The sequence below is a fragment of the Lycorma delicatula genome, chromosome 2, assembly GCF_047948215.1.
Source record: "Lycorma delicatula isolate Av1 chromosome 2, ASM4794821v1, whole genome shotgun sequence".
NCBI classification, from domain to species: Eukaryota; Metazoa; Arthropoda; class Insecta; order Hemiptera; family Fulgoridae; genus Lycorma; species Lycorma delicatula.
The window spans coordinates 74,904,309-74,930,092 of record NC_134456.1 but is presented as its reverse complement, the minus strand read 5'-3'; the positions used below and the strand labels follow the sequence as shown (position 1 = coordinate 74,930,092).

The window sequence follows — 25,784 nt, the reverse complement described above, 5'->3', positions numbered from 1 at the left end:
AATGCCAGGGAAAATTATGTGAGTTTTATTTTCAAAATGATAATCTTTCCTAATACGATTATTTTATTATAATATGTTGTAACTCGCTAGTAAATTGCAAACAAAGCTTTGAAATATAATAAGTAAAATATATTATTTGAGTTAATAAGTGTCTTGTAGTTTATTGAAATCCGTCGGTTCTTGGTAACAAATCGTAAAATCCTTAACTAATTTGTAGAGGTAACGTGGGAGGGGCATATATATATATATATATATAAAGTTTCACTAAGAGCTCGATTTTTATTGGTAGTTGATGCACAAGGTCGGTAAAACAGTTGTTATTATCCATTTATATTTATGGCACTTTATATCAGACTTTAAAATAAGCCAGTGTGACGACAGCGTGTTGCAAATGAGTGTGTGTTTTTTTTTAAACATATTGAACCCTTTCTTTACATTAGAAAAAACTACTATTGCATAAAGAGAAAGCAAGTCCTTTTAGACAGTATTAGCATCCATACGAGTATTAATGAGGGATCACTTACAATACACATCTTAGCCATATTATAAGTATGTTACCTAGGCCTGCTAAAAAAAAATGAACAGTAACTGATTTTTTTTTTTTTCACTTTCCTATGATAGGATAAAAACAAATTGAAATATCATCTTGTAAGTTGGTTCCTCGACTTTTGAAAAGATGAGGCCTAATTACATTGCCCAAAAAGGAGTGTAATGTATTTTAGGTGCATAAAAATAATTTGAGGTGCTACGGAGGAACAAAGTTCTACGGAACTTTGTTGCTCCGTAGCAGCTCAACGGTTTCACCGATTTAAATGTATGACTCCGCGTTGGAACATTACCGGGAGTGTGATTGGCTATATATATACTTGCAGGTGATTTAAAAGGAAAGGAAAATATTCTGTAAACAGATTCTACAGCTTGAAAAAAAAAACAAACATATGTCCGAAAACGCTTTGTTATCAAGTTACAGCTTGCGAAATATTTCACATGGATTTCAGTTCCCCCATTGAAATATCAGTTATCTTAGGGATAAACTTAATAGTTTCTTACGTTGTTGATCTGTAAAATGTTAGTGTGTGGTTATTGTTCCATGTAATATTTTTATGTTTCGTGTTGTGTGTTGAACTCACTTTTACCTTCTGCGGGTAGGTAGTTCAATTCCTTTGTTAGTTAGGTATTTTCAGTCTTGCTTAAGACTCGGTGAATTGTGTGAAATTTTTGAAGTTTTTAGTTCATTAATTAGTAATACACCAACGGGAAGGTCGCTCGTTGTATTCGCATCGGTGGCATCCTGGCCGTGGCGGACTGGAATATATCAAAAACCGAGGTTTCGAAGATGACCTCCGGTAAAGCCCATCAGGGCTTGGAACGGATGATGGGGGGACGGATGGTGTCTTCACCTTCGGGGTCAGGATGATCTGAAAAATCAATTAAAACAGGTCTCAGAACTGTAATTCCCGTAGTTTTCACCATATCCAACATAAAATGGAAAGATTCGGTAACAAAAATTTTTTTTTTAATTTAAAGTACAATAACTTTGTTAAATTACTAATAAATCCGTAAATTTTATTATTAAAACTGATAGAAAATTTTATTCCGAGAAAACTGATTTAATAAAGTGTATGATAAAAAAAAAAAAAAAAAAAAAAAAAAACATTTATTAATAACAAATGTAGTAACAAAAATAATCATAAGAATTTATAAAAATTAAAAACACCCTATTTTTAGTACAATAAATTTAAACCTTTGCAAAATTACTTATTTATTAATTTACTTTTAAAAAATACGAACTGTGGTTTATAGTCTAATAATTTATTTCACGACTGCCTAAAAAAGAGAGTAATGTATTTGCGGTGTACGAATGTTTGTTCTACCGTAGCAACTCAACGGTTGAACCGATTTAGATGTATGACTCCGCGTTGAAATCCTTACGTTACCGAGAGTGTCAATAGGCTATATAAATATGTATATATAGATGTAAATATGTATAAATATGACGCCGTTGCCTCCTCCAACATTCGTGAGCTGTTTTTTTTATTTCTTGAGCGGTAACTATAATTCTTTGTAAAAGTTCACGTTCATTGTTGGATTTTTGAGCGTACAGTAATAACTTCAAGTGCCCCCATACAGTTAAATCTAACTGGTTCAAATCAGTGGATGTGGCTGGTCACGCTATTGGTCCTCCTCGGACAATCCGCCTATTTAGGAATGTTTTATTAAGATGCTGAGTTACACGGCGATCAAAATGTACTGGGGCTTCATCATGTTGGAAATATATAACTGTTTCCGTTACCAGTGGAACATCCTCTAAAAATATATGAAGTTAATTTTGCAGAAAATTCAGATAGGCCTCTCCACACAGTCGACGGTTAAGGACGTAAATTCCGATCAGAATATTTCCTACTACACCGCACCAGACATTTATCGAAAACCGACATTGGTAGTTTGATTCTGAGGTGGCGTGCGGATTGGTGTTATTCCAATATGATTGTTTCTTGAATTGTTTATACCAGCTAGTTATGTTTAGTTGTTTGGTCTTCAATAAAATTGAATTTGAAAACATCGTGTTCAGTCTTCATTGACGTTGATTACATCACTTTTTTAAGACATTTTCTACAAGTTTTGTAGAAAACGTTTTTTATGCATTTATTACTTATTTAAAAAAGTCATTTTAAGCTAAACATTAAAAAGTTGTTTTTGGGAAATATCTTAAATATTAAAGCAGATGTGTGGAACCTATTTTATTGAAGTTTTCACCATTAATTTTACCTCTAGATTAACGTCCAAAAAATTTCAGTACGACTTTATTTCAATGGGGGAGCTGAGATCCAGGCGAAATCTTTTGCTAGCCGTAACTCGCTAAGGAAGCGTTTCCAGACCTATGTTTATATGATCTTTTTTCATTGTTCTGATAAGCGGAATGCGCCTGTAAAGTATTGCAGATTCCACGTGAAACACTGCCTGTGTGTGTGTGTGTGTGTGTGTCTGTGTGTATGTGTGTGGGTGTGTATCTGTGTCTGTCAATTTGAAAATTAAAGAAAAATTATACTACTTACAAATACTATCTACAAAATTGTCACCCACACGGTCATTAATTATTTTATATTACTATGTGTTTTTTTTTTATTTTTAATATTTATATTTTGTAATTAATCCTACCCTACTGAAGGGCATTTGTATGTGTGTGTGTGTCTGTGTGTGCTTCTCCCTTAGCTTAGCTCCGAAATGTAACGATCACTAGCGGAAAATCCCGATTTATTAGTACATCTCTTGCGGTGGTGAGGTGTATACTGGTAATGTTTTAATTGTTTTATTATATATCGATATATACGCGAAATATAAATTATATATATATATATTAACGCTGTTATAATAATAACAACATCGTATTTGTTAGCAGTACAAGGGCTAACGTTTGCATACAAAAAATATACTCTCGGTGATCGGTTTTCCGGTCATTCTCTATTTTCCGAAATTCAGTTATATCACCGGAACAGTACGACCAATTTTAACAATTCTAACAGCGTATTTGATAGCAGTAAAAGGCTAACTTTAAAATTATGAAATAGAAATAATAAATCGATATGAGTAATTGAAGTGCCGGAAAAACAAATAGTAAAAATCTTTTAATTACAGTAATTTTTCGTAATACGTAGTTTAATGTGAGGCACGCAAAAATGAATCGTGTCTCGAAAAAATTTTCAAGATTAAAAAAACGCACATATGCTGTACGTAATGGGTTGTGTGGAAAACAGTTTTCTAAAATTTTATTAATTCTATAATTAAAGTTGAAGTTATTTATTTTTACACGATTACGATGAATAAATGAGTTTTAAAAAACTGAATTTCCTTTTATCCCCCAAACAGTAGAGCGAAGAAATACCTGGCAGTGAAGCCGGGCTAAGGAGCTAGTAATATTTAGATTTTAAGGATTTAATGTGTATTTGTTTCAATAACTGATATTTATAACTAGTTTTTTTAAATAAAGTTTTAGAAATATATATATATATATTTTTTTTCTTTTAAGAAAAGAAAATCACTATCCTGTAGTTGGGAATTTTTCAGACCTTAATAGACTTTTGAATCTTATTTATTTTAATATCTACTATCCAAATTCTTAAATATAAAATACCAGGAAATATAATAAAATTTAAACGTATTTTTATAAATTCAAAGTATGATTTATATTTTCATATGCGAATTGTTTTACTAGAACTAAAAATACAGATTTCTTTTTAAAGCTGTACACTGGTATATCAGTTCGTACAATAGTAATTATGGAAGTGTGTATATTATTTTATAATAATATCTTTATTTTTCTATGTTTTATTAAAAGGGCATTTTTTATTTACGTCATTTTGAGGTATTTAAATTCAAAAATATTAAAATTATATCGACAAAATTCTTATTGTTAGGTGTCATTTCTTATACTTCCAGTAAGAAGTTAACTTAAAAATTTGTATAAAAAATGAATATATGTAACCCGAAAACAAATTAAACGTCATTCTTTGTGTATTATTAAATGAATTTGCATCATTATTTTTTTTTAAATCGAATGAAAGTTCATCATTTTACACAGGGTTGATGTTACGAAATTTCATTTATCTTGTTCTAATAACAAAATTCTTAACTTTAAGAAAAATTCCTTTAAAAAATTTCTTTTAAAAAAATTCCTGAATTAAAAATTAAAATAGGTAATTAATGGAAAAAAGATGACAAGTCACATATGGATGCAGACCACCCAGCGATAATGCTTCATTCATAATTTATCATACATTCATCATTAGCACTTAAAGTTTATACATTAATAATTAATAAGTTTCTGTTACAAGCTTTTCTCAATCGTTGTGGTATATTAGGAATGTAAAAACAGTTATGTTGGCCGACCAGTTGCTTTTTATGTTTATCTATTTTGCTGTGAAATTGCTTATAAAAGTTCATTCACTGTTTCATAAATGATGTACTCTGAAGTCTTTATTTCAATTTCATTTAGTATACAACGAGAAAATCAATAATTATTTGGCGGATTGTCAAGTTATTGAGCAAAGTTATTTTTACTGTCATAAATTAACATCATGATCAGAATTTTATTTAAGAGAATACTTGTAGATAATCAGTCTTTTAGAGAGCTATGGAGACGCTTCGATAGAGCTACCTATAACACTGTTGAACGTTCGGAAAATATAATGCTGTTTGAAAAAGTATTTGGCGTTTTGTTTAAAACTCTGTGGCAAAGTAAGTCATTTCTCAGGGATGATATATTACTACTTAACAGTGGACAATTTTGTAAACGGTTCAAACAAAGTATAAATCATTTGAAAAATCTTGAAAGTCCCTTATTTCTTTTATTTTAATGTATATTTGGTCCCATAACTGTAATGTTCTTTGGCGATCTGATAACAGACAGATTCACTCCCAAAAATGTTACCGTTATCGTCTTGCCATTACCAAAAATGAAAAATATCCCATACCAGGGTTACAAAGAATAATGAAGAGTGAAATGATTTCCCATTGCGTTCTTTGATCCGAATATAATGATACATATAAGCTTGCCATACATGTATACGAGTATACTTTATATTGATTGATCTACTGCATAGTTTACTCGTAGTCTTGTCGGTCTCTAAAGTTGGGAAGGCTAACCCGAGTTAATGGTAGGTTCCACGGGTACCTATTAGCCTATAGTGATTCAGAGGAAACGTTAAAAGTTTCCTTTATCAGCCTATTGCGGGTGAACTGGTTAGTTATAGTGATGGTTCTTATCGCTTAAATTTGCAAGAAGTCAAACTTGGGACGGGCGCTATGCTGCTCAAGTGTCTGCGTGTATCTTTAAATTTGCTTCTTTATCGGCTAAATGGTTCTCCTTTTGCAATAATTGTACTAGAGTCGGGTGACTGAACCGTGGTAGGATTTTATCGTTACCGAAATTATTGGTGAGCTGTAAATCAGGTCTGCCTATATTAAAATCCAGTATTTTTGGCGTCGGACCCACGGAATGAATTGAAGGATGGACGGCTGATTCACGTAGTAAATTCACGCTGAAATTACTAGCTACCGGGAATGCTCCGGCGCATGAAAAACACTAAATATTGTTCCGCAAACCTTTGGTATTCTTTGGATAGAAGTAAGAACCTTACTTCTTGCCAAAATCAAAAATGATGCTGCCCTTTATCATATGTGGATTTATCTGTGCGTATGATAAAACAAAATGATAAGTTAGGTGTTGCGCTAGGGGAAATCAGGGGTCTGTGATAGAGCCAAGAGTTTCTACGGCTAGGTCCATGTTCATTCAGTTAAATTTGGCTATCTACCAAGCTGTCCTCTTCACTTGTAAACCTGCAATGGTGTGCACAGTGATTCCCAAACTGATCGCCGCGGCCTCTTCACAGGGGGGAGGGGGCTGCGAATCATTATAAAAGCTTCATAATTAATTGAACCAAAAAATGTAAAATTAATAATTTAATGTTAATAAAATAAAAAATAATGAAGATAAACGAGTTTTATTTATTTTTATCTCTTACTTACGAGAAATCATAATTTTACTTAGGGTAGATCGCCATGGAAAAATTTTAATTAAAAAAAGGGCGCCGTGACTGGGAAAAGTTTGGGACCACTGGGTGCATTCTGTTTCAGTCTATCGATATGATGTTACCTATTTTTTCCTCTAAGTCAGGATGGTATAATTTAAAAACTTTTCTATCCGTATTATAGAGAATATAAATAGATGGCTTCCCAACTGTAAAAAGAAATCTATAAATTTTATTATTTGTTAAGTGTTTTTCTTGTCTTTCAGTTATACTCAGTTAACCGTTATCCTCAAATGTTGCAACGTTAAATCCATTTTCCGACGTCGTACAATGGTGAAATTTTATATAGCGACGTTAGTCGGGTGTCAGTACAATATTCCACTGTTAATTTCATACTTTCTTTATATTCTAAGTATAGAAAATTTATATAAGTTGTCGGAAATTCCAGGGAAACATCTTGATGAATGTAGCTGAATCTATATGATGCAATCGATCCTATTGATTTTGATTCTCGATTTAAAGTGGATTTTAAAATAACTAATGTAAATTTACCATGTAAAATTTATGTATGGTAATCATATGATTTAGTTATAAATCACTGGTACCATTTTTGATAATGAAAACTAATTATTTAGTTATAATAAACAGTAAAACTGCATATAAATATTTTTTTTTGTTTGCTAAAGAATTAAAACAACTAAAAGTAAAAGACAAACTCTTGTCAGTTTAAATACTTAAATAATTTAAATATAACTTCAGAGAATATAATATGTTCAAATAAGATATTCTCAAATTTTAAGAAAAAAATTAAATTTTTTAAATCTAAATCTTAAAAATAAAATTTTTTGAAATTTAAGTATATTACAATACAAAAGCAATAATAATTTATTTTAATTATGATTAAAAAGTTGAAAATAAAAAAAGTTTTTAAGTTTTAAAAACATACTTTTCTTAAAATACAATTCGTGACAAAAAGTAAAAAATCATTTTTTTTTCAATTACTTGAAAAAAAATTGCTATTTATGCATGGCCACAAAGAAAAGCGTGGGACGTAAAATTAGAGCGCTCCCCACGCTTTTATTTTTAGTCATGCATAATTAGAACATTTTTAAAAGTAATTTTCTTGAAAACAAAACACGTACGAATTATTTGTTTGTTTTTGTTGTTTATTTATTTTTTTTAATAAGGCATATTTTTAAAAATAAAAAAAAAAAATTATTTTTTAAACTATGGACTTCTATAATTTTTTTTCTTCTAAATAAGTCGAAAATATTTTTTTTAAATTCACTTTTATTATTATAAGTTTTTATATATTTTTTGTAATCATTTTTCCAAGAATTCTATGCTCACACCAATTCTATTATTAATATATTTAATTGATTTAAAATATATATTTTATGACCGATTGATTCAGTTCGCTGACTATGCAATATATTTGTTCTTTTAATTAATTGTCTTGAGGATGTGAAATCAAAAGCTTAGATACAATTAAAAACATTTCTAATGATCCAGTAAAAATCAGTTCAAGTCTTATTATGATAAAATTCAATTGTTGCTTTATATTTCAGAAAAACAAAAGGAAGTATTAACTTTAAACTTCCATTACTTTCATAAACGTGATTTCTTCGATTAATTCAAAAATTTTTGGTCTTATGGTTCATTATCAACTATTAAGCAGAAAATTTTTAGTTAATCATCAACTACATTAAGTTTTCGTAGTTTATTAATAAAAGTTAAAATTCCATTCGTTAATCTACAGAAAAAAACTTTAGCAACTTTTCTCTCTTTTCTTGTGATAATTGTCCCATAGTGTTACCATGAAAAACTTATTTTATTTTTTGCTTGATACGGCGTAGTATTTTGGGGAATTCAAACCTTACAAATTCGATATTACTTCTTCAAAAAGAGGAATTAAGAATAACCATCGACTCAAGATATAGTTGTTCCAATAAAACTAACATACTTTAAACATTTACACTTTCCTGGCATCGTAGCTCTAGAGCTACGCTGCAGGAAAGAAAATATGGTAATAGGTCAAAAAAAATTTATTTGTTTCTCGACGTTTCATGGTTCAGGGACTCCAAAAAACAAAAAACCTTTATCTATATAAACAACTATGTTTAAAAAACATTCAAATAATAATATATAAAGATCCCTCAGTATATCAAGATTCTACTCATATTCTAAACATATTTGTGGGGGTAATATCGTTCGTACAAGTCTTGGTGTGTTTGAAACTTAATATCGTTTGACTGGATAAACCGATTTTAATGAATTTTCTCACATCGTGTATGTAGGTCAACTTGTTGGTAAAACTTTGGGGTTAATATAACCAGGGGGTGGGGTAGATAGGTTCTTTGGGGCCAATTTTCTCAAAATTTTGTAAACATAATCTCATTTTATATTAACCTTTTTTGTGTACATGCTTATCGTAACATTAAGAAACAAATGGCCCAAAATTCTCCCCTTCCCCAAAAATTGAAAAGAGCTTGTCTTTTTGTTTATTATATATTTTTAATAAATTTTTTATGTTTTCCTAACTATGATAGTAGTCAGATGGCCCGAAAAACGTTTTGGGGTTGGAGACCGATGATAACATTTTTTAAAAATATCGATGTTTAAAATTTTATTTTTCATGTATCATTATTTTTCCACCGTATATGAATAAATAACCAGTGCTAGGAAAGTATTATAACTTTATTATCAGCTTTATTTTTGTATCTTCTTTAGATATTTCGTCTCCATTTTTAAAGAAAAATAGAAAATTATTTAGTTTCACCGTTTTTTTATTTTTCAATAGTAATATTGTACTAGATAATACAAATTACGTATCCCAAAATATGCAACATTCCTAAGTAGAAATATTTCAAATGCAATAGATTGGTCAGAAATCCTATATACACACAGTGTGTATAAACAATCCAGATATATACAGTGCGATTATTTTATCGCGGATTACATGTTTGACTTGAACAGTTTTCCTGGAAAAGTTGCGTAAATTATCATTGCAGATAGGAATATCATACGATAGTACACTAATGGCCACAAAGAAATTAGGTTTACATGCATACTTAATTCATTGCGCACAGGAACTGAAATACCCCAGACACAGTTAAAAGAATAAGGTATTACTAGTGGTTTAGCACTTCACAGATGGAAAATAATGGGATGGGCATACTGGATAATATGTTGTTTAGTGATGAGGAGTATTTTCACCTTAGCGGTTACATCAATAGTCAGGTTAACAGATATTGATCAACACAAAATCCACTCATTTTTTACAAAAATCGCCGCTGCACTCACAGAAGTTTTTTTTTCAGAAGTTTTTTGTTCGATTTTTCGACGAGTGCGTCCGATTTTTTTTACGAAACTCTTTACAGTCCGACATACCAGGATATAATTATGCAATTTGTAGCTCTTCTTTAGCCTGATGAACTCTGTCGTTGCCTGCAACATCGGGATAACATCAAAAAACACCGTGGAATTTTTCAAAGAAATGTTTGGTGTTCGCATGATATCAAAAGGTTTCTTTTAACCCCTTCGTTCCCCTGACTTCACCATACTTCTTTCTCTGGAATCTTTTGAGAGGACTTGTATATCGAGCAAACCACGTGCTGAAGACGTAAAGTAAGCCATTACTGCATAGATCAATTTCATTATCCCTGATTTCATACGAAGGGTATCAAAAAATATGGTGCGAAGGGGTCAGACCTGCCTTCAGGAAATGGTAGGAGATTTCCAACACTTGCTGTAAGACATTACCAGTAGATAACTATATTCTATTAAACTATTCAACGCCGTTAGGTAAGCTCTAGGAGCTATTTAGGACACTTTTCGCTAAACTGTTTTGAGGTTCAGTAGCCGTTTGTGGCACAGACATTCAGTCTTATGCTTTAGGGCGACCGAATGGGGTGGTGGCAGGAGAAGTGCCAAGCAAACCAAAACTATTCAATGTAACTAACTATATATTCAATTCAATGTATATTCAATATAACTTCCTTTTTACTGTTTAGCCTTCGGAAATTACCGTCAGGTATTGCTTCAGAGGATGAATGAGGATGATGTATATGAGTGTAAATGAAGTGTAGTCTTGTACAGTCTCAGTTCGGCCATTACTGAAATGTGTGGTTAATTGAAACCCAACCACCAAAAGAACACCGGTATCCACGATCTAGTATTCAAATCCGTGTAAGAATAACTGATTTTACTAGGACTTGAACGCTGGAACTCTCGACTTCCAAATCTGCTGATTTGGGAAGACGCGTTCACCACTACACCAACCCGGTGGGTTATATTCAATATAATTATATTCAATGAATCAAACGTGATTTGAATAATCAATAATCAAATGTGATTATTTTTGTGTTACAGTGGAATTATAGTGCATAGTATCATGATGTGTACAATAACATGATCGCCCCTATACAACAAATATTAGATTGTATAATTACCAGTAGTAATTTAAAATTTAAAAAAAATACTGATACTCATAGTATTATTGTATTGTGTCCATATAATATGGATGAAATTTTTTACAGTTGTGATTGTCGCTACGACCATTCAGTTGATATAAGTAGAATCTTGATATACTGAGGAATCTTTATATATTATTATTTGAATTTTTTTTAAACAAAGTTGTTTATATAGATACAGTTGAATTTTATGTTTTTATTTCTAGAATTATAAATTTTAATTTGTTATTTTCTGAACATATTTACTTATTTTACTTCAGTTTGTACGGGATTCCTACAAATTGTTCGCATCCCGCATCACAATCTCTATTATATCTTCCTGTTCAACTAGTCACCCTCCACCATTCCTCTCTCTTCCATTGACCTCTGCACCCCTTCTCACCACGGCTTTCTGGGTGTCTCTCTTCCTTCTTGCGACAAGACAATAATCTTAACATCCTTTTTTAGAAAGGGTGTTAGATTAATTGACTAATCGTAATTGTTATAATTGAAATTGTTCTGATTTTATATGATATAAAAATAAATATTTTAATAAATTAAAAAAAGTATAGTTTGAGATAATTTTAAGACAGAATTTTCTAGCGTAAAATTGATTGAAAAAATATTGGTTTAATTATTCATTATACAACTTTGTGCAATTTTTTTATTCCATAATAGATGTAGTAGTAATTACCATTAATTTTATTTATCTAATGGAGAAAGATTTATTATTTATTAAGTTCTCGCAAATTCCGGGAATATCGCAAGTTGAGGAATATCGTTGCTAGATTTAAGGTTTTGTGGATGTTCTATTACAGAATAGTATTATATTTTGCTTAAATATTAATCTTAATTTACTGAGATATTTAAATTTATAGAACATCAAACAATATATAATACTGCAGACCGCTATTATAATCAAAGTATAACTTAATAAAAGAATAAAGAAAAAGGAGTAGCCTACCTAAATAATGAAACAACAACCCTTTCTTTTCATTCTTTTTTTTCTTTCTAGTGTATCAAATTGTGTATTGTCCATTTAATTACAAGAGCATTAATAAGTAAGTAAAGAATTCCTTTTGACCGGAGTACAATTCAACAACGTTCTCCTATATCAATTATTAATTTCTTCTCTTTATTAATTAAATTTTATTAACGAGTCTTGTTCTTTATTGGCCATTTCTCTTTTATTTTTTACATTGTTTATCCGTAGTATTTTTTCGTGGTTTTACTCTCTCTCTTTTTCTATTATTTATCTATTATTATTATTTTTAATTATCTGCTAATGTCGCTTTATTAATAAATTCTAAACATAAGAAATTTGAAATTTAATGGAGCTTGTTACGTAGAGCTGAAATATTTCAACTATATTTAACCAGTTTGCGCTCTATGTAAAAAATCGGATTTATAAATTAAATATAATCAAATGCTTTTCGGTAGAGAATTAAATTTTATTCTGTAATATTCAGTATTTTATCTTGTTTTCGTATTTTTTTTCCAGGTAGTTAACATACATCCTTGCCGATGAGTTTGAAGTTTAGTAACATGCTTCATAATATTATGGTACGAACTCGCGGACGATTTTATTTTATTTTTTCTTAATCTATACAAATTAATCAGTTACATTGAGAAATTTTTATTAAAAAACCTACTACAGAAAAACTAAAGAAAAATATTATAATTGAATATTTTTAAACTCGATTTTACTCCGATGTACAAAGAGCAAAACTTAACATATGCTCCTATTAAAAACTATTAAGGAAACATCTTTTATTTGTTTGTCCTCAACCTCTTTGGCCATTTTGAACTTTACAGATATCTGTATATCTAGGTAGCAGTTTTGCAGCTAGGAAAGGATATTTTTTAAATCGATTATAAGTACATGAATGTTACATACTCTTGTTACCAAAAAACACAACTATTATTACGTTTTGATGAAGTGAGATTTTTATAAATAAAAATTTTATTAAGTATTTTACACAAGTCTGATTGATACCCAGTAATTTATCTTGTGTAAGTAAATAAGAGGCAGTGGTCTGTGTTAAGATCAACAATACACACGTACCAGGTACCAGCTTTTCGTGGTTTAACATAGGCGTAAAGTTCATATTGGTTGATAAGTCATAAGTAAAGGTACTGTTTTCTTTTCTTTTTTTTTGTTGTAAAGTGTGCGGTAAGAGATAAAATTAAACTTGCTGGCAAATTTATCTACTTGAAACGTAGAATATTTATGAAATATAACTGGAAAAAACCTATAAATAGACTGAAGTTTTCGAAGTTATGTCAATACTATTAAATTAATTAATTAAAATTTATTTTTAATTAGCAGACCCGGCAATGCTTCGCTGTTGCCAGATTTGAATATATATATATATATATATATATATTTAGATTAAATGAACACAATTAAAAGTTTGATAAAACATTAAAAAACTGTGAACATAACGGAGCTTCACAAAAATTAACCTTTCACTTTATAAAAGTCATAATGTAAATAAATCCAATTGTCAAAATAGCACTACTTATCAGATTTAATTCTACTACCTTCTAAACACAGTAGTCTGTTCAAAATATACCTAACTTTCTTTCTGCTGGTCAGATCGAGGATTTCAATAGCTTTAAACCTTCTCTGGACAACGCGGACCATTTTTCATAAACCGCGCGTAAATCGGTCTAGTTTATTTTTTAAGTCCATTCCGGACACATGCTAACATTGCCTTTTATAAACACACACACACACACACAAGAAGAAAGTTTGTTTGTGTATTTGTTTCGTAAATATCTCGACATCGGCGCCACCTGCGGGTATAGTTTTTGCAAAAATATTTCTTTTCACGTAACTAATATATATTCTGAATATGAGCCAAATTAAACCATAAATGCAATTTTTCGAAATACCTCAACCCCAACGCCAGCTAGCGGATCCAAACTAATTCGTCGCAGTCGGATGAATAGTATAGGAACGAACGCATACGGGACAAAGAAACAAGCATTCATTTTCATATATATAGATTCGTGAAGGTGAATTCTTTAGTTTGCACTCTTTATAAGGACTTCACAACAATTTAACTAGTACTTCATTAAACATAGACTTTACTTCTTTTTACTGAATTTAACTACTGTAATTGAAATTGAAATAATACGCGAAAGTTAAAATAAAATATAAAACGGAATTTTAAATAAAATGTATGCTGGTTTTAGAAGTTCAATATGTCAAAAATGTAAAAAACAATCTGATTTACCCTAATAGGAAAATTGTTAGCACTAAATTTACCAACATTGGTTGGACAAAATTAACATATCACTGTGGAGAACGTGCTTTCATTATATCGGTATGGTTTTTTACTTTCCGTGTAGCGTTATAACAGAGCAATAGTTTTAGAAGGCAAAAGTATTATAATCGGTCTAATTTGGGCATATGCGGTTTTCACCGGATACATTTTGACACCTAAGGAATCCAAAATTAAAAAAAAAAAACTGAATGTAAATTTTCCGGATGTACGTGTGTGTGTGTGTTCGGCCTTGTACTCCTTATATCTCTAGAAATGCTGGACCGATATTTGGCCAGATAACTTCTCCTTATAGGCATTAATTCCATTAATTTTTCAACTTAAAGGTCAAGGGGGTGAGGCTGTAAAGCAAGGTTACCCTCAGTATCTCGAGATTTCGCCTAATTAAGGTTTACTTTTTCTTAGGCACATTTGTTAACAATTAAAAAATAATATTTGTAAAATCACATCCGCAACCCAAAAAATTATCTAACTAGCGGCTAAGTGGGTATACCGCCTCAATAGTAATCCATCTCACCAGAAGGAGCTCTAGTGTAGCACTGACGTACAGCTGCTGTAATCGTCTGCTAAGTTGTGACGTCGCAGGTGAGCGGTAGAATTAAAAATGAATAATATTTAAAGTGTAAAAAATTTTTAAAGTGGCCGTTAGTACCGCCACACTCGCGTAAATGAAATACGGTATGCGCGCGCGTTTTAGTCAGAATCATTGAATAAAATTAACAAAATATATTACATTTAAATAAAATGATAAATACTGTATTTAAATTTTTTTTTTTTTTACTGAATTATTTGCAAAAAATATAATTTACTGTTTACAAAAAACAAACATAATTAACTGTATACAAAGAACACCAGCTAGATGATGATTCGATGATTATTAGTCTGTTTTCTAGACTATCGGTGAACTGCAAACCTGATTGGTTCACTTTTTAAGTCTTCATTTTTGAAATAAAAAGGATCTGCACTGCCTGGATATTTAAAACAGAAAATTTTGAAAAGTGAAAAATCGTTACATTTTAGGTCGTTATATTTAATAGCAGGGAACCATAGTGCAGCATTTAATAAAAAAATAGCAATATGTTCGGTCGTAATTGGCTGAGTCGTAAACAGGTTAAATTCATAAAAGTCTAATTAAAACAGGACACCGCTTAGCATAATCTTCTTTTATAAATTTTCACTCGCAGAAAAGACGAAGAATTTTATACATACTCATGGAAATTCATAATTTAAATGTTATGAAATCAATATTCTAGCCTAAACTAATCTAATTTAATTGATAAAATGTATCGTCACTATATTTAGTAGGTAATTTTAGACCAGAAAAAGTTTCTGTTTCTATAAAATGTTAGAAAAAAAATATGTCTAGAGCTCAAAATTTAATTTTTGGAAGATAACAATAAATTAAATTCTTTTTAATTTGGATTTAAGGGAAATATATTATCTAAAATAATCTTATCTCTGTTATACTATAAATAAAATTTTTACTTTTTCTGTTACAAAGTAACAAGGTGTTACTCTGGTAACATCTACATTCTTTTTCTGTTTAGGCTCCGGAACCACCGTAAGTGGTTCAGAGGATGAATGAGGAATACATGTGTAAATGTAATTGTCTTGTACAATCTAGGTTAACCATTCCTTAGATGTGTGATTTGAGGAGACTGTTTTGATCATAGTGAGTTAAAAAAAAGCTTATAATAATTATTTACTGTTAACTTCTGCAAGCTGATTTTTATACTATACTAAGATGAATTGTTGGTTTTTAATCTTTAATTCTTTTGTTTCCTCTTTACAGCCCATATCATATTGATTCATCTACAATTTTTACATTCTATAAGGATCATCATTCATTTTGATCCTTTTATAACAAAGTTGAAGAATTCTTTTCACTGTTAATTCATTTTATAGTTTTTATTTAGCAGTTTTTAAAACCAGTTGTTTTTAATATAATTTAGAGGATAATAAGTAGTATAATTGATTGCTTGCTAAAAAAAAAAAAAAAAAAAAATACGTATTTTGACAGTCTTTTTAACGAATATTTATTTGGAAAGAATAAAAAAAATTAAATAATTATGAATAAATTACAAATTTTTACAAATGAAGCGTATAAATTAATTATTTGTAATCTATTTTTTTACGTAGCAATAAGTAAAATAAGTATGAAAGAATCGTGTTTACTTAAAAAAAAAAAAATGTTTATATCTAGTGTTAGGTATGATTGTGTAAATGAACTTTTGACAAGGTCAATCAAATCCAACATTTGAAATCTCTCTTTAATATCCGGACCTACAACTTAAGAAGGTATAAAAGTGGATAACTTTTTTTTATCAGTTAATCTATCATTTATCGTGATATACACAGATGCAATGTAGTATATTGTTAATAAGTATACAGATAATATGTATATTTTACTGGTTTAATTCGAGAATTTTATTTCAAATGGTCTTATATTTCTTTTTAAGGGGTAGTCTACCCACGAAAATGACAAAAAAAAATATTTTAACAAAAAAATTTTTACTTTATGTTTTTTTAATAGTTTATATCTTTCTCTTTTTTCTGATATATTTTTTCCCAAGATTTATGACTAAAAATATTATTAAAAAAATTATTTGCATGACGGTGCCATGGTGAAATGTTGTTTTCCCCCGCCCCCGCAAAAAGCTGGAAATTTTAATACGATTATATCAGGAATTTTGTTCGCTACAGAAGTAATTTTTGTTTTTGAAAGCTTACATCGCTGTTTATTAGTACATATTTTGTTTACAAGATGGCAGCAATTTTTTTTAACCTCCGAGACCACAGTTAAAGAGTATTGTTTCAGAGAATGAGATATGAATGATTTGTAGCGTGTGAGAAAATGCCATGTCTAACCCGGATTCGAACCCGTGACCTCCGGGACGAGACGCTAACCCTCGCGCCACGAAGGCCGGCCATTCGTAGTTAAAAATAAACTGAATAATAGTTGATGTGTTTTTGTACGTATGTAATGTTTACGTTTTAAAAATTACGTTTTTTTAGGTCATTTTGTAATTTGTGATGAATAAATTAATTTTAATTTATTCTTATATTTAGGGATTTTTTGTCGCGTTTAGGTTATGTTCATGTCCACTAAAAAGTTGTATTTCAGTGTTTATATTTAGTAAATATTTAGATTATGTATTTTAGGATATTGATAAACATTATTTGTGTATTTGTTAGTATATTAAACTTGTAATAACATTATTAGTTTTCCATAATGTCGACAAAATTTCGATCTCCAAAACGTCAATTCTAGGAATTAGTAAAAACTATTAAGTTATACACTTTTTATTAGTCTGTTTGTAAAAATTTTATTTTCAGGTACTTTCAATCCCAAAACTTCATAACTTACTTAACTTAACTTAAGTTCTATTTGAGCTAGAGCAATTTTTTTTTTAAATTGCTCGAAACATTATATATTCTGAATAATTTAGTATCAGCTAACATAATTCATAACACAAACATTATTAAAAAATTATTCAAGGCAAATTTACTCTAGAATTTTTGAAAAAACTAGAAAATTTTATAATTTTTGTGGAAGTGGTTAGAATAAAATCCATACTAGGTTGCATAGGGCTACTAGGTTGCACTTTCCTCTTAAGAATGGCTTTAGAATTGTTTCAAAATATGCAATACGTAAAAAGTTATAACATTTATTGTGAAACTCATATTTTCCGTCCCCTCCTGTTATGCGATGGGATTCGAATAAATTATAATTTTTAAAACATTTTTTAATGTATATAAGTAACAATATTTTTGTGTGCGAAATATTCACTTTATAGTATAAAAAAAAGGATTTTTTAGAAGGTAAAAGAGAAGGTTTCTTTTATACTCATTTTAATATTTACGAGTATATAGATATATATCCCAATTATGTATAATAAATACCTTAGATTAATAACCATACAAAATAACTGACTTATGATATTTTTTTTTTATTTTTCGTTGTGAGAAAATGTTTTTGATTATACCTAATTTCAATATTATCAATGATTTTTTTATGGACCGTCTGAAATACGATGTATTTGGTTTTAAATAAATTTAAAGGATATGTTAATCTTAAAGATGTATGTGTAAATTTTAACAAATATTACGGATTTCCTTTAAAGTATAATTTAGAGGCACTATCTATAATATTTAGTAAATTGGTATTAACCCAACGGGCCTAGTGGTTAACTCATCGCGAATAAGCTGACTGCCAAGTCGAGAGTTCTAAGGTCCAAATCCTAGTAAAGGCAGTTATACGGTGTTTTAAATACAAGATCATTGATACCAGTGTTCTTTTGGGGTTGGGTTTCAATTAACAACACATCTCAGGAATGGTCGACGTGAGACTGTACAAGACCTGAGTCTTCATTTACATATCATTCTCATTTATCCTCTGAAGTAATAATACCTTACGGTTGTTCCGGAGTCTAAACAGAAAAAGAAAGGTAAATTTGTATTATAACAAAATAGTTAGTCTATGAATTATTTTATTTTTTAAACAAAAAAAATTTGAAACTTTTTTAGGGATTTGATGAATTATAATATTTATGAACAGGTATTTTATATTCTTCAATAAAATTTTTATGTTTATAGTAAAATTGTTAGAAATACTATAGAAGTATGCTGTTATTTTTAACAGATTAACAATTTTATCTATTTAAAATTTTAAATGTTTTAGTCGATAAATTATTTAAAATATTTACACAGCTGTATGACCTCTTTTATATGATTATTTATTGGATTTTATATTTAAGTATTATAACATCTTAGCGTCTAAAGCTAATTTTGCTATAACTGTAACAAATAAATAATTTTGCAGATGCCGGTTTTTATAATTAATGTATGGTATATACACTATTATAATAGTATCACGTGAGTGAAGGAAGCAATGTTTCGCAGTTTTACCGCAGAGCGCTGTTGTACTCATTTTGCTGATCAACAGTTCAGTCCGCGTTGTGTATCGTCTAGGTATGGGTTGTGTGCGCTTGTTTTTGCGTGTTAATAAAGCTACGTAACATGGATTCTTATTACTATTATTATTCCCAGGTGATGATTTGATTATTTTATTTATTATCTTTTTTTAACAGGAAATAATTCATTTTTGTTTGTACTACACACGTAATTTTAATAAATAGGTTTTTTTTAATTATAAGCTATATCTGAAGATTATCAAAATATGATACAAATTAATTTTATCGTTGGTTTTGGATTTTTATTTTCTTCCTTTCTGTAATACCTTTCCAGTTAGAATATTGCTTTTCTTCCTGTCTGTATAAAAGAAGTAAAAGATATTTTAGACAAATTATTGTTTTAAATTTTTGCTATTTTATTAATATGCAGTAAAGTATTTATAGACATTAAAATTTAAGACGGTTTTATGTTTTAAAATTTAAAACATTAAAATTATTTATTGGACTGGTTTAGTTATAAAATAAAATTGTAGTTGAATTTTATGAGATACTTGTTGAATTTTATGAGATACTTGTTATACTGGCGAGAGAATCTCTAATCAAACGTGTATGTATCATTTTTAACTAACTTCCCGAAAAAAAATTTATTAATGTGATTTTGTTTGTATAAATATTTATTAATTTAGTTAATAACGCTGCTGTCATACTTCAAGACCTACGTTTATCTATGAAGAATCATATGTATAAGTTTATGATATACGACGATCAAAGCCGTACCATTTATTGAATAAATTATTTTAGATTTCAGATTTATTGTTGTAAAGTTAGGATTTTATTAAAATTATATAAAATATATTTTATATTTTTAATTTTATATTATTAAAATTATATTTTATATTATTTACATACATTATTAGTTTCAATACAAGTGAAGGGATATTTGATTTTATTACAAAAAATACGCGTCTGTTATTGGTACAACCTCCTACATCCCCTGCCAAATTATCTTGCTGATCCGTCACGACATTGTGTCGTTTCTTTATCAACGTATCATTTATACTGATGGATAAATTACTGAAGAGTTTGTACTGGGTAATAAAATTTCATTTAATCAATTCAGTGACTTTTCGGTACTTACGCATTAGCCCGTCGATCATAACCGTAATGATCCCGTAACTTTGAAGTATTTTCAAAGTTACGGGATCATTAACATATTGTACATATTAAAAATATAAGCATTAGTGCTTATAATTAACCAATATAAATTAACGAACTTAAAACGTACGCTCGCTAACCTCGACTAATTAGCAGTAATGTTTTGATTATTTAAATAATAAATAATTGCAATAATTACAGAATTTAAATACTCAAAATATTACTGTGTTAGTCAAATAACTGTAATTAGTCAAGGTTAGCGAGCGAAGCGAGTGTAGGTTAAGTTTGGTTTAATTATATTTATAAAATAAATAAATGGTTATAGAAATGGTAATATCGGGTGATATTAACAATAACCCAAAAGTTTGCAATTTATTGGTCGAGGGGCTAACACGTAAATACCGTTTTATCTATATTTATTTCTGTTTATCTTAGTTTAATTGACATAATTTTAATTTATTAAAAAAGTGTGATTTTATGAACATCATTAGTTTTGCCTGTTGTAAGCTATCGTTGTTGCATTATTTAATATAATAGCAATTAGGTGTTATACATAAAACCTTTTCTAAAACGGAATTTTAAGATTTACCATCCTTTTAAAGAATGATCTTAATTTAATAAAATGGAATTACTTTTTCCATGCGTAAATGTAAAATCGGATACGAAATATAAACTGTATTTTAATATTTAAGGCTGTTTTGCCCCTTTTTCCTGCTTTATTTTTCCTCTTATAAAAGTAAATATATGAATTAAGAAGTAGTTTTAGAGTTTACACATTCTATTTCTAAATCCAGTTCGTTTTGTTTTAAGATTTGAGTGAACCCAGAAATGTGAGAAGATAATTTAGTTGTCGATCTGTATGGTGGGGTGGTTTCATATCTCGGTCATTCGTCTGGAGGTATCGGGTTCAATCCCGGTCAAGTATTTTTCATATGCTATAAAATTGTATTTCTAGATCTCACGCACTAACTTCAAACTTATGTGGCGGTTCGAGCAAAAAAAAAAAAACATGTAATTTTTGGGGACAGTCATGCAATATAATTTAAAGAAAAACCGATTCTCTAAGTTACATTTTTGTCTTTTCTATTATGAATTATAAATTATTAATAGTTTTACTGGTATTTCGTAATGTAACATGATGGCTAGTTGGTTGATTAATATTTATTAAATAAATTATATATATATTATATATATATATATATATATATATAATATATATATATATATATAATATAATATATTATATATATATAATATATTATATATATTATATTATATATATATATATAATATATTATATATATTATATTATATATATATATATAATATATTATATATATATATATATAATTTAAAAAAAAGCTATTTTAAGAGTTTAAGTAGTTAAAATAATTTATAAAATAAAGAAGATTGTTTAGAAAATAACTTCAAGTTTTTAATTTTATTCTAACTACTAAGATGTTTTACTTTTTTCTTAATAAAAACAATTATTATTTGATTTGTTATATTCTAGTCGTAATGATTAATAAACACTGACAATTATTTTATTTTATTTTTTTTATCAAACGTCAACAGTATGTGTTTTCATTGTATGATGTAATGTTATATTCTACTCTCATGATTTGTTGGAAATATAATTCTTATAAGACAGAAGAAATCAATGATATTTGTGGTAAAATAGGAATCTGATACATTTTGCGGTTAAATAATTCTAAAATTAAATTATAAAAATTAGTTGCAATATTTATCGAGTATTTTGTTTTTTCCTGGGCGCATTCGAGTATTAAATAATGGACTAAATTCTAATCTACATTCCATACGATTCAACTGTTTAAAATTTTAATAAAAGAGACAACCTTTAAATATAAAACTGATATAAAATAATTATATGAAAATAGAGAAAATATCTGATAAAAAAACAATTATTATACATTGTAAAATAAGGCGTTCAAGTACATAATTATTTTCAATCATTAAGTTCAAGAAATCAATTGATGAAAGCTGTGTATTCAGGTGATAGAGATTTGCATTAGTTATCCTACGATATTCACAGATGTGTTTCCGAATGAATTATAAGAATATTTTCACTTCTGTTCAGCTGAATTCCACCTCTTTTTATGTTTATAAATACGAACGGTGGGCGGTATATGTGTCGTAGTGAACCATAAATTAAAAATAAATTAGTCATGTTTTAAAAAAGTATAGATACAACCGTTACAATTTGCTTCTAAAATAGACATAATATTGTTAATATTATGTCTATTACATAAAAATAATATTATTTTCATCAGTGACGTGTTGTTGGATGATAAATTTTCATAGGATGACCAAATTGCTTAAATTTTCAACAGGATTAAGCTATATTTTGTTTTGAGATGACTTAATTTATATCTAGCTTAGCGTCTTTAAATGTGTGTTATGGTTATACATCCTCGTCTAAAACATAGTTACATCTGGGGGTTACTTCAATAATAAAGGCAGTTTGTTCGATGCCGGTAAATATGAGTCATAAAGAGATTTTTAATAAATTTAAAAATAAATAACTTTCAGTTGTACCAAAACAACGCTATAATTATTTTATTGATAAACAATATAATACTAATAGTACAGTAAATTTGTATTTTTATTTGAAAATCTTTACCTACCGATTGATGTTTTTTCCATATGTTAGGGGTGATGAGGGAAGCTTAAATCCAGATTTTTAACATTCCCCTCCCATAGATTTTTGAAAAACTCAAAAAGTTTTTGAAATGCGTTTTTCTCTGAATCTATGTATTTAGAGAAAAGTTTTTCAAACAAAAAATGTAGAGGACATTCTCCTCTACAATTAATGCCTTTGAAGTTATGCCGTATAATTTGAAATTGAAATATTAGGTGGTGCTGAAGTTGTAAAAAACGAGTTTTTTCGGTTTTTTCACCGGAAAAATTTGTTTTTCGTCTGTATTGCATTTGTTAAAGTTGTTAATCTCAAAAAAAAAATAGACAACTTTTATTTAAACAATTTCTTGTACGACTTACCGTTTTGATGCTGTAGCTTGTGAAAGTGCGAGAATGTTGTGAATTGGGGACGTGTTCGAAACGGGTCTACTCGTTTACAACGTTTTTTAGAACTTCAGCGCCACCTAGTATTTCAATTTCAAATTATACGGCATAACTTCAAAAACATTAATTGTAGAGGAGGATGTCCTCTACATTTTTTGTTTGAAAAACTTTTCTCTAAAATGCATAGATTCAGTAAAATGTTTATCATAAATGATTATTTTTTCCATAAAATGATTTCGTTATTGTTTACGTGTAGAGTTGTTGGCTAATTTCGCGACCCCCCTTTCATATCACCGGGGACCCTCAGTTTGAGAAACGCTGGTCTGAAAGATAGGTAGTTTCTAATAAACTAGGAAAGTATTACAACTTTGTTGTCTGCTTTTTTATATTTATATATATATATTTTTTTTTTAACTGAATTTTTACGGTCATCGACTGCTAAGGTCAATAGCCCTCGTCACATTCTTTAAAAGAAATTATTATCTCCAGGATCGTCATATGTAAGGGTGTAAAGGGCCCTTACATTTTATTTAAAAACACAAACTTCACAATAAACATTAAAACATAAAAGACAAGGACAATCACAAACACTTACGGGGTGTAAAGGGCCCCAATATTAAAATTTGAGATAGGTTCTCAAAAGACCATGAAATTAAAATTAAACTGATCAATACCATATCTTTCTTTCTTTCTTTTACGAAGTCTCATTTATAGTTTGTTTAAGCACCCTCGGGGCGACCAGAACCGCCGTTGAGCAGTATATCAGTCGTGCCAGGGTTCCGTGGCAGTTGAATCCTTCTTATATCAGGCCATAGGCATGCACGGCGTACACCCATAGCCTCGCGCCCTCAATCCACCCTTGAGGGTCCCCCATGCCATCATCGGATACACCCCGACTCACTACTCTTGAATGCAGGTGAGCCAAAATGGCCTAGGCAAGAGGGCTACCTCCCGTCACTATACGTGCCACGCTTCGAGACTCCCTTATATGTATATTTAAAACTACCGCTTAGAGTATCTTTTACCACAGCTTTAAACTTCCATTTTATAGACTTTTAAGAAGTCCACTGGCGTGTAAAAATGCAACTATATTTTCTTCATTTCCATTATCCAGATCAGCACTAATATTATTGTAAGACGGAACCTCTTTCTGAGGTCCTCATATATAGTACACTCTTCTATTAGATGCTTGATTGTCAGTGTTTTATTACAAACACCGCACATTGGTCTCACTTCGCCGGTTAACAAATATAAATTTGTTAATCGCGTGTGACCGATTCTAAGTCTGGTCACCGCTACTTGTTCACGGCGAGTCAACTTAAAGTCGCTTTTCCATTACAAGGAGAAGTTTTAACTGAGTTTAATTTTGTATTTAAACTCCTCCATTCAGCGTTCCACTTGTTTCTTACTATGTTTGTTAGACGGTTTTTAACATCTGCCACTCTTACAGGAAATGCATCCAAGTCATCGCAGACTGATGCCTTTCTGGCAGCTTCGTCTGCGATTTCATTACCTGTAATACCAGCATGCCCTGGAGTCCATACAAATACGCATCGCTGTCCTCGTTGTTTTAGTACGTATAAAATGGACAGGATGTTTGCAATTAGGACATCCTTAATGTTCTTGTTCCGAATTGCGACGACTGCACTTAATGAATCGGAACATATTAGCACTCTCTCTTTGCAATAGTGTTCAGTGTAGCGAAGAGCTTGCTGAATTGCAGTGAGTTCTGCCGTGTAGACACTGGCCACATCTGGCAGTCTCCAAAAGTGGGCTTCTTCATTTACATTATCGAGCATCCAACACCATGTACGGTTTTAGAACCGTCAGTATAAATTCTAATATGTTCTTCGTAACTACTGACTGTTGCTAAAAAATCCTGCTGGATGATCACTGCTGGTTTCTTTTTTATTTCTCCTTGAGACAGATCCAAACTTGTATTTACCGCTGGCAAGAGCCACGGCGGTATTTCTCTAGTAGAAATTGCTAGTGTCTCTGGTATAGCAATTTCATATTTTCTTCTTAATTCGTGGTACCTAATTCCGGTTGGTCTGGAATAGGTAGCACGATGTTCATATACTGCAGCCATAGGATGATTCGTAAACAATTTATTATTTATATGAGCAGGGAAAGCCCATACCTTTGCTGCATATCTTAACAAAAGGATCTCTCTTCTATAATGTAGTGGCATTATTCCGGCTTCAGACATCAGACTAGCCGCCGGACTTGTGCGGAAAGCGCCTGTTGCATATCTTATTCCGCTATTATGAACTACGTCTAACTTTCTTAAGTGCGACTTTCTAGCGGATGAATATACGATACATCCGTAGTCTAGTTTAGATTGAACCAATGCTTTATACAATCTCAATAATGTCTCTTTGTCTGAGCCCCAATTTAAATTCGATA

The 25,784-nt window shown here is 29.8% G+C and overlaps 1 protein-coding gene across 6 annotated transcripts in view; it reads left to right on the top strand.

Annotated features, from left to right (window-relative positions):
• The window catches only part of by (focal adhesion protein tensin), a 752,581-nt gene that overhangs the window by 29,917 nt on the left and 696,880 nt on the right, over positions 1–25,784 (top strand). The window contains exon 1 of one of the 6 annotated variants that reach the window (XM_075355568.1): positions 19,211–19,317. The exons of 4 other annotated variants lie outside the window; for them this stretch is intronic. In XM_075355568.1, the coding sequence (XP_075211683.1) occupies positions 19,288–19,317 (30 nt within the window). In that variant the 5' untranslated portion in view covers positions 19,211–19,287. Of the gene's footprint in view, positions 1–19,210; positions 19,318–25,784 lie in introns of those variants that run through there. One more of the 6 variants, XM_075355566.1, reaches the window with a different exon arrangement.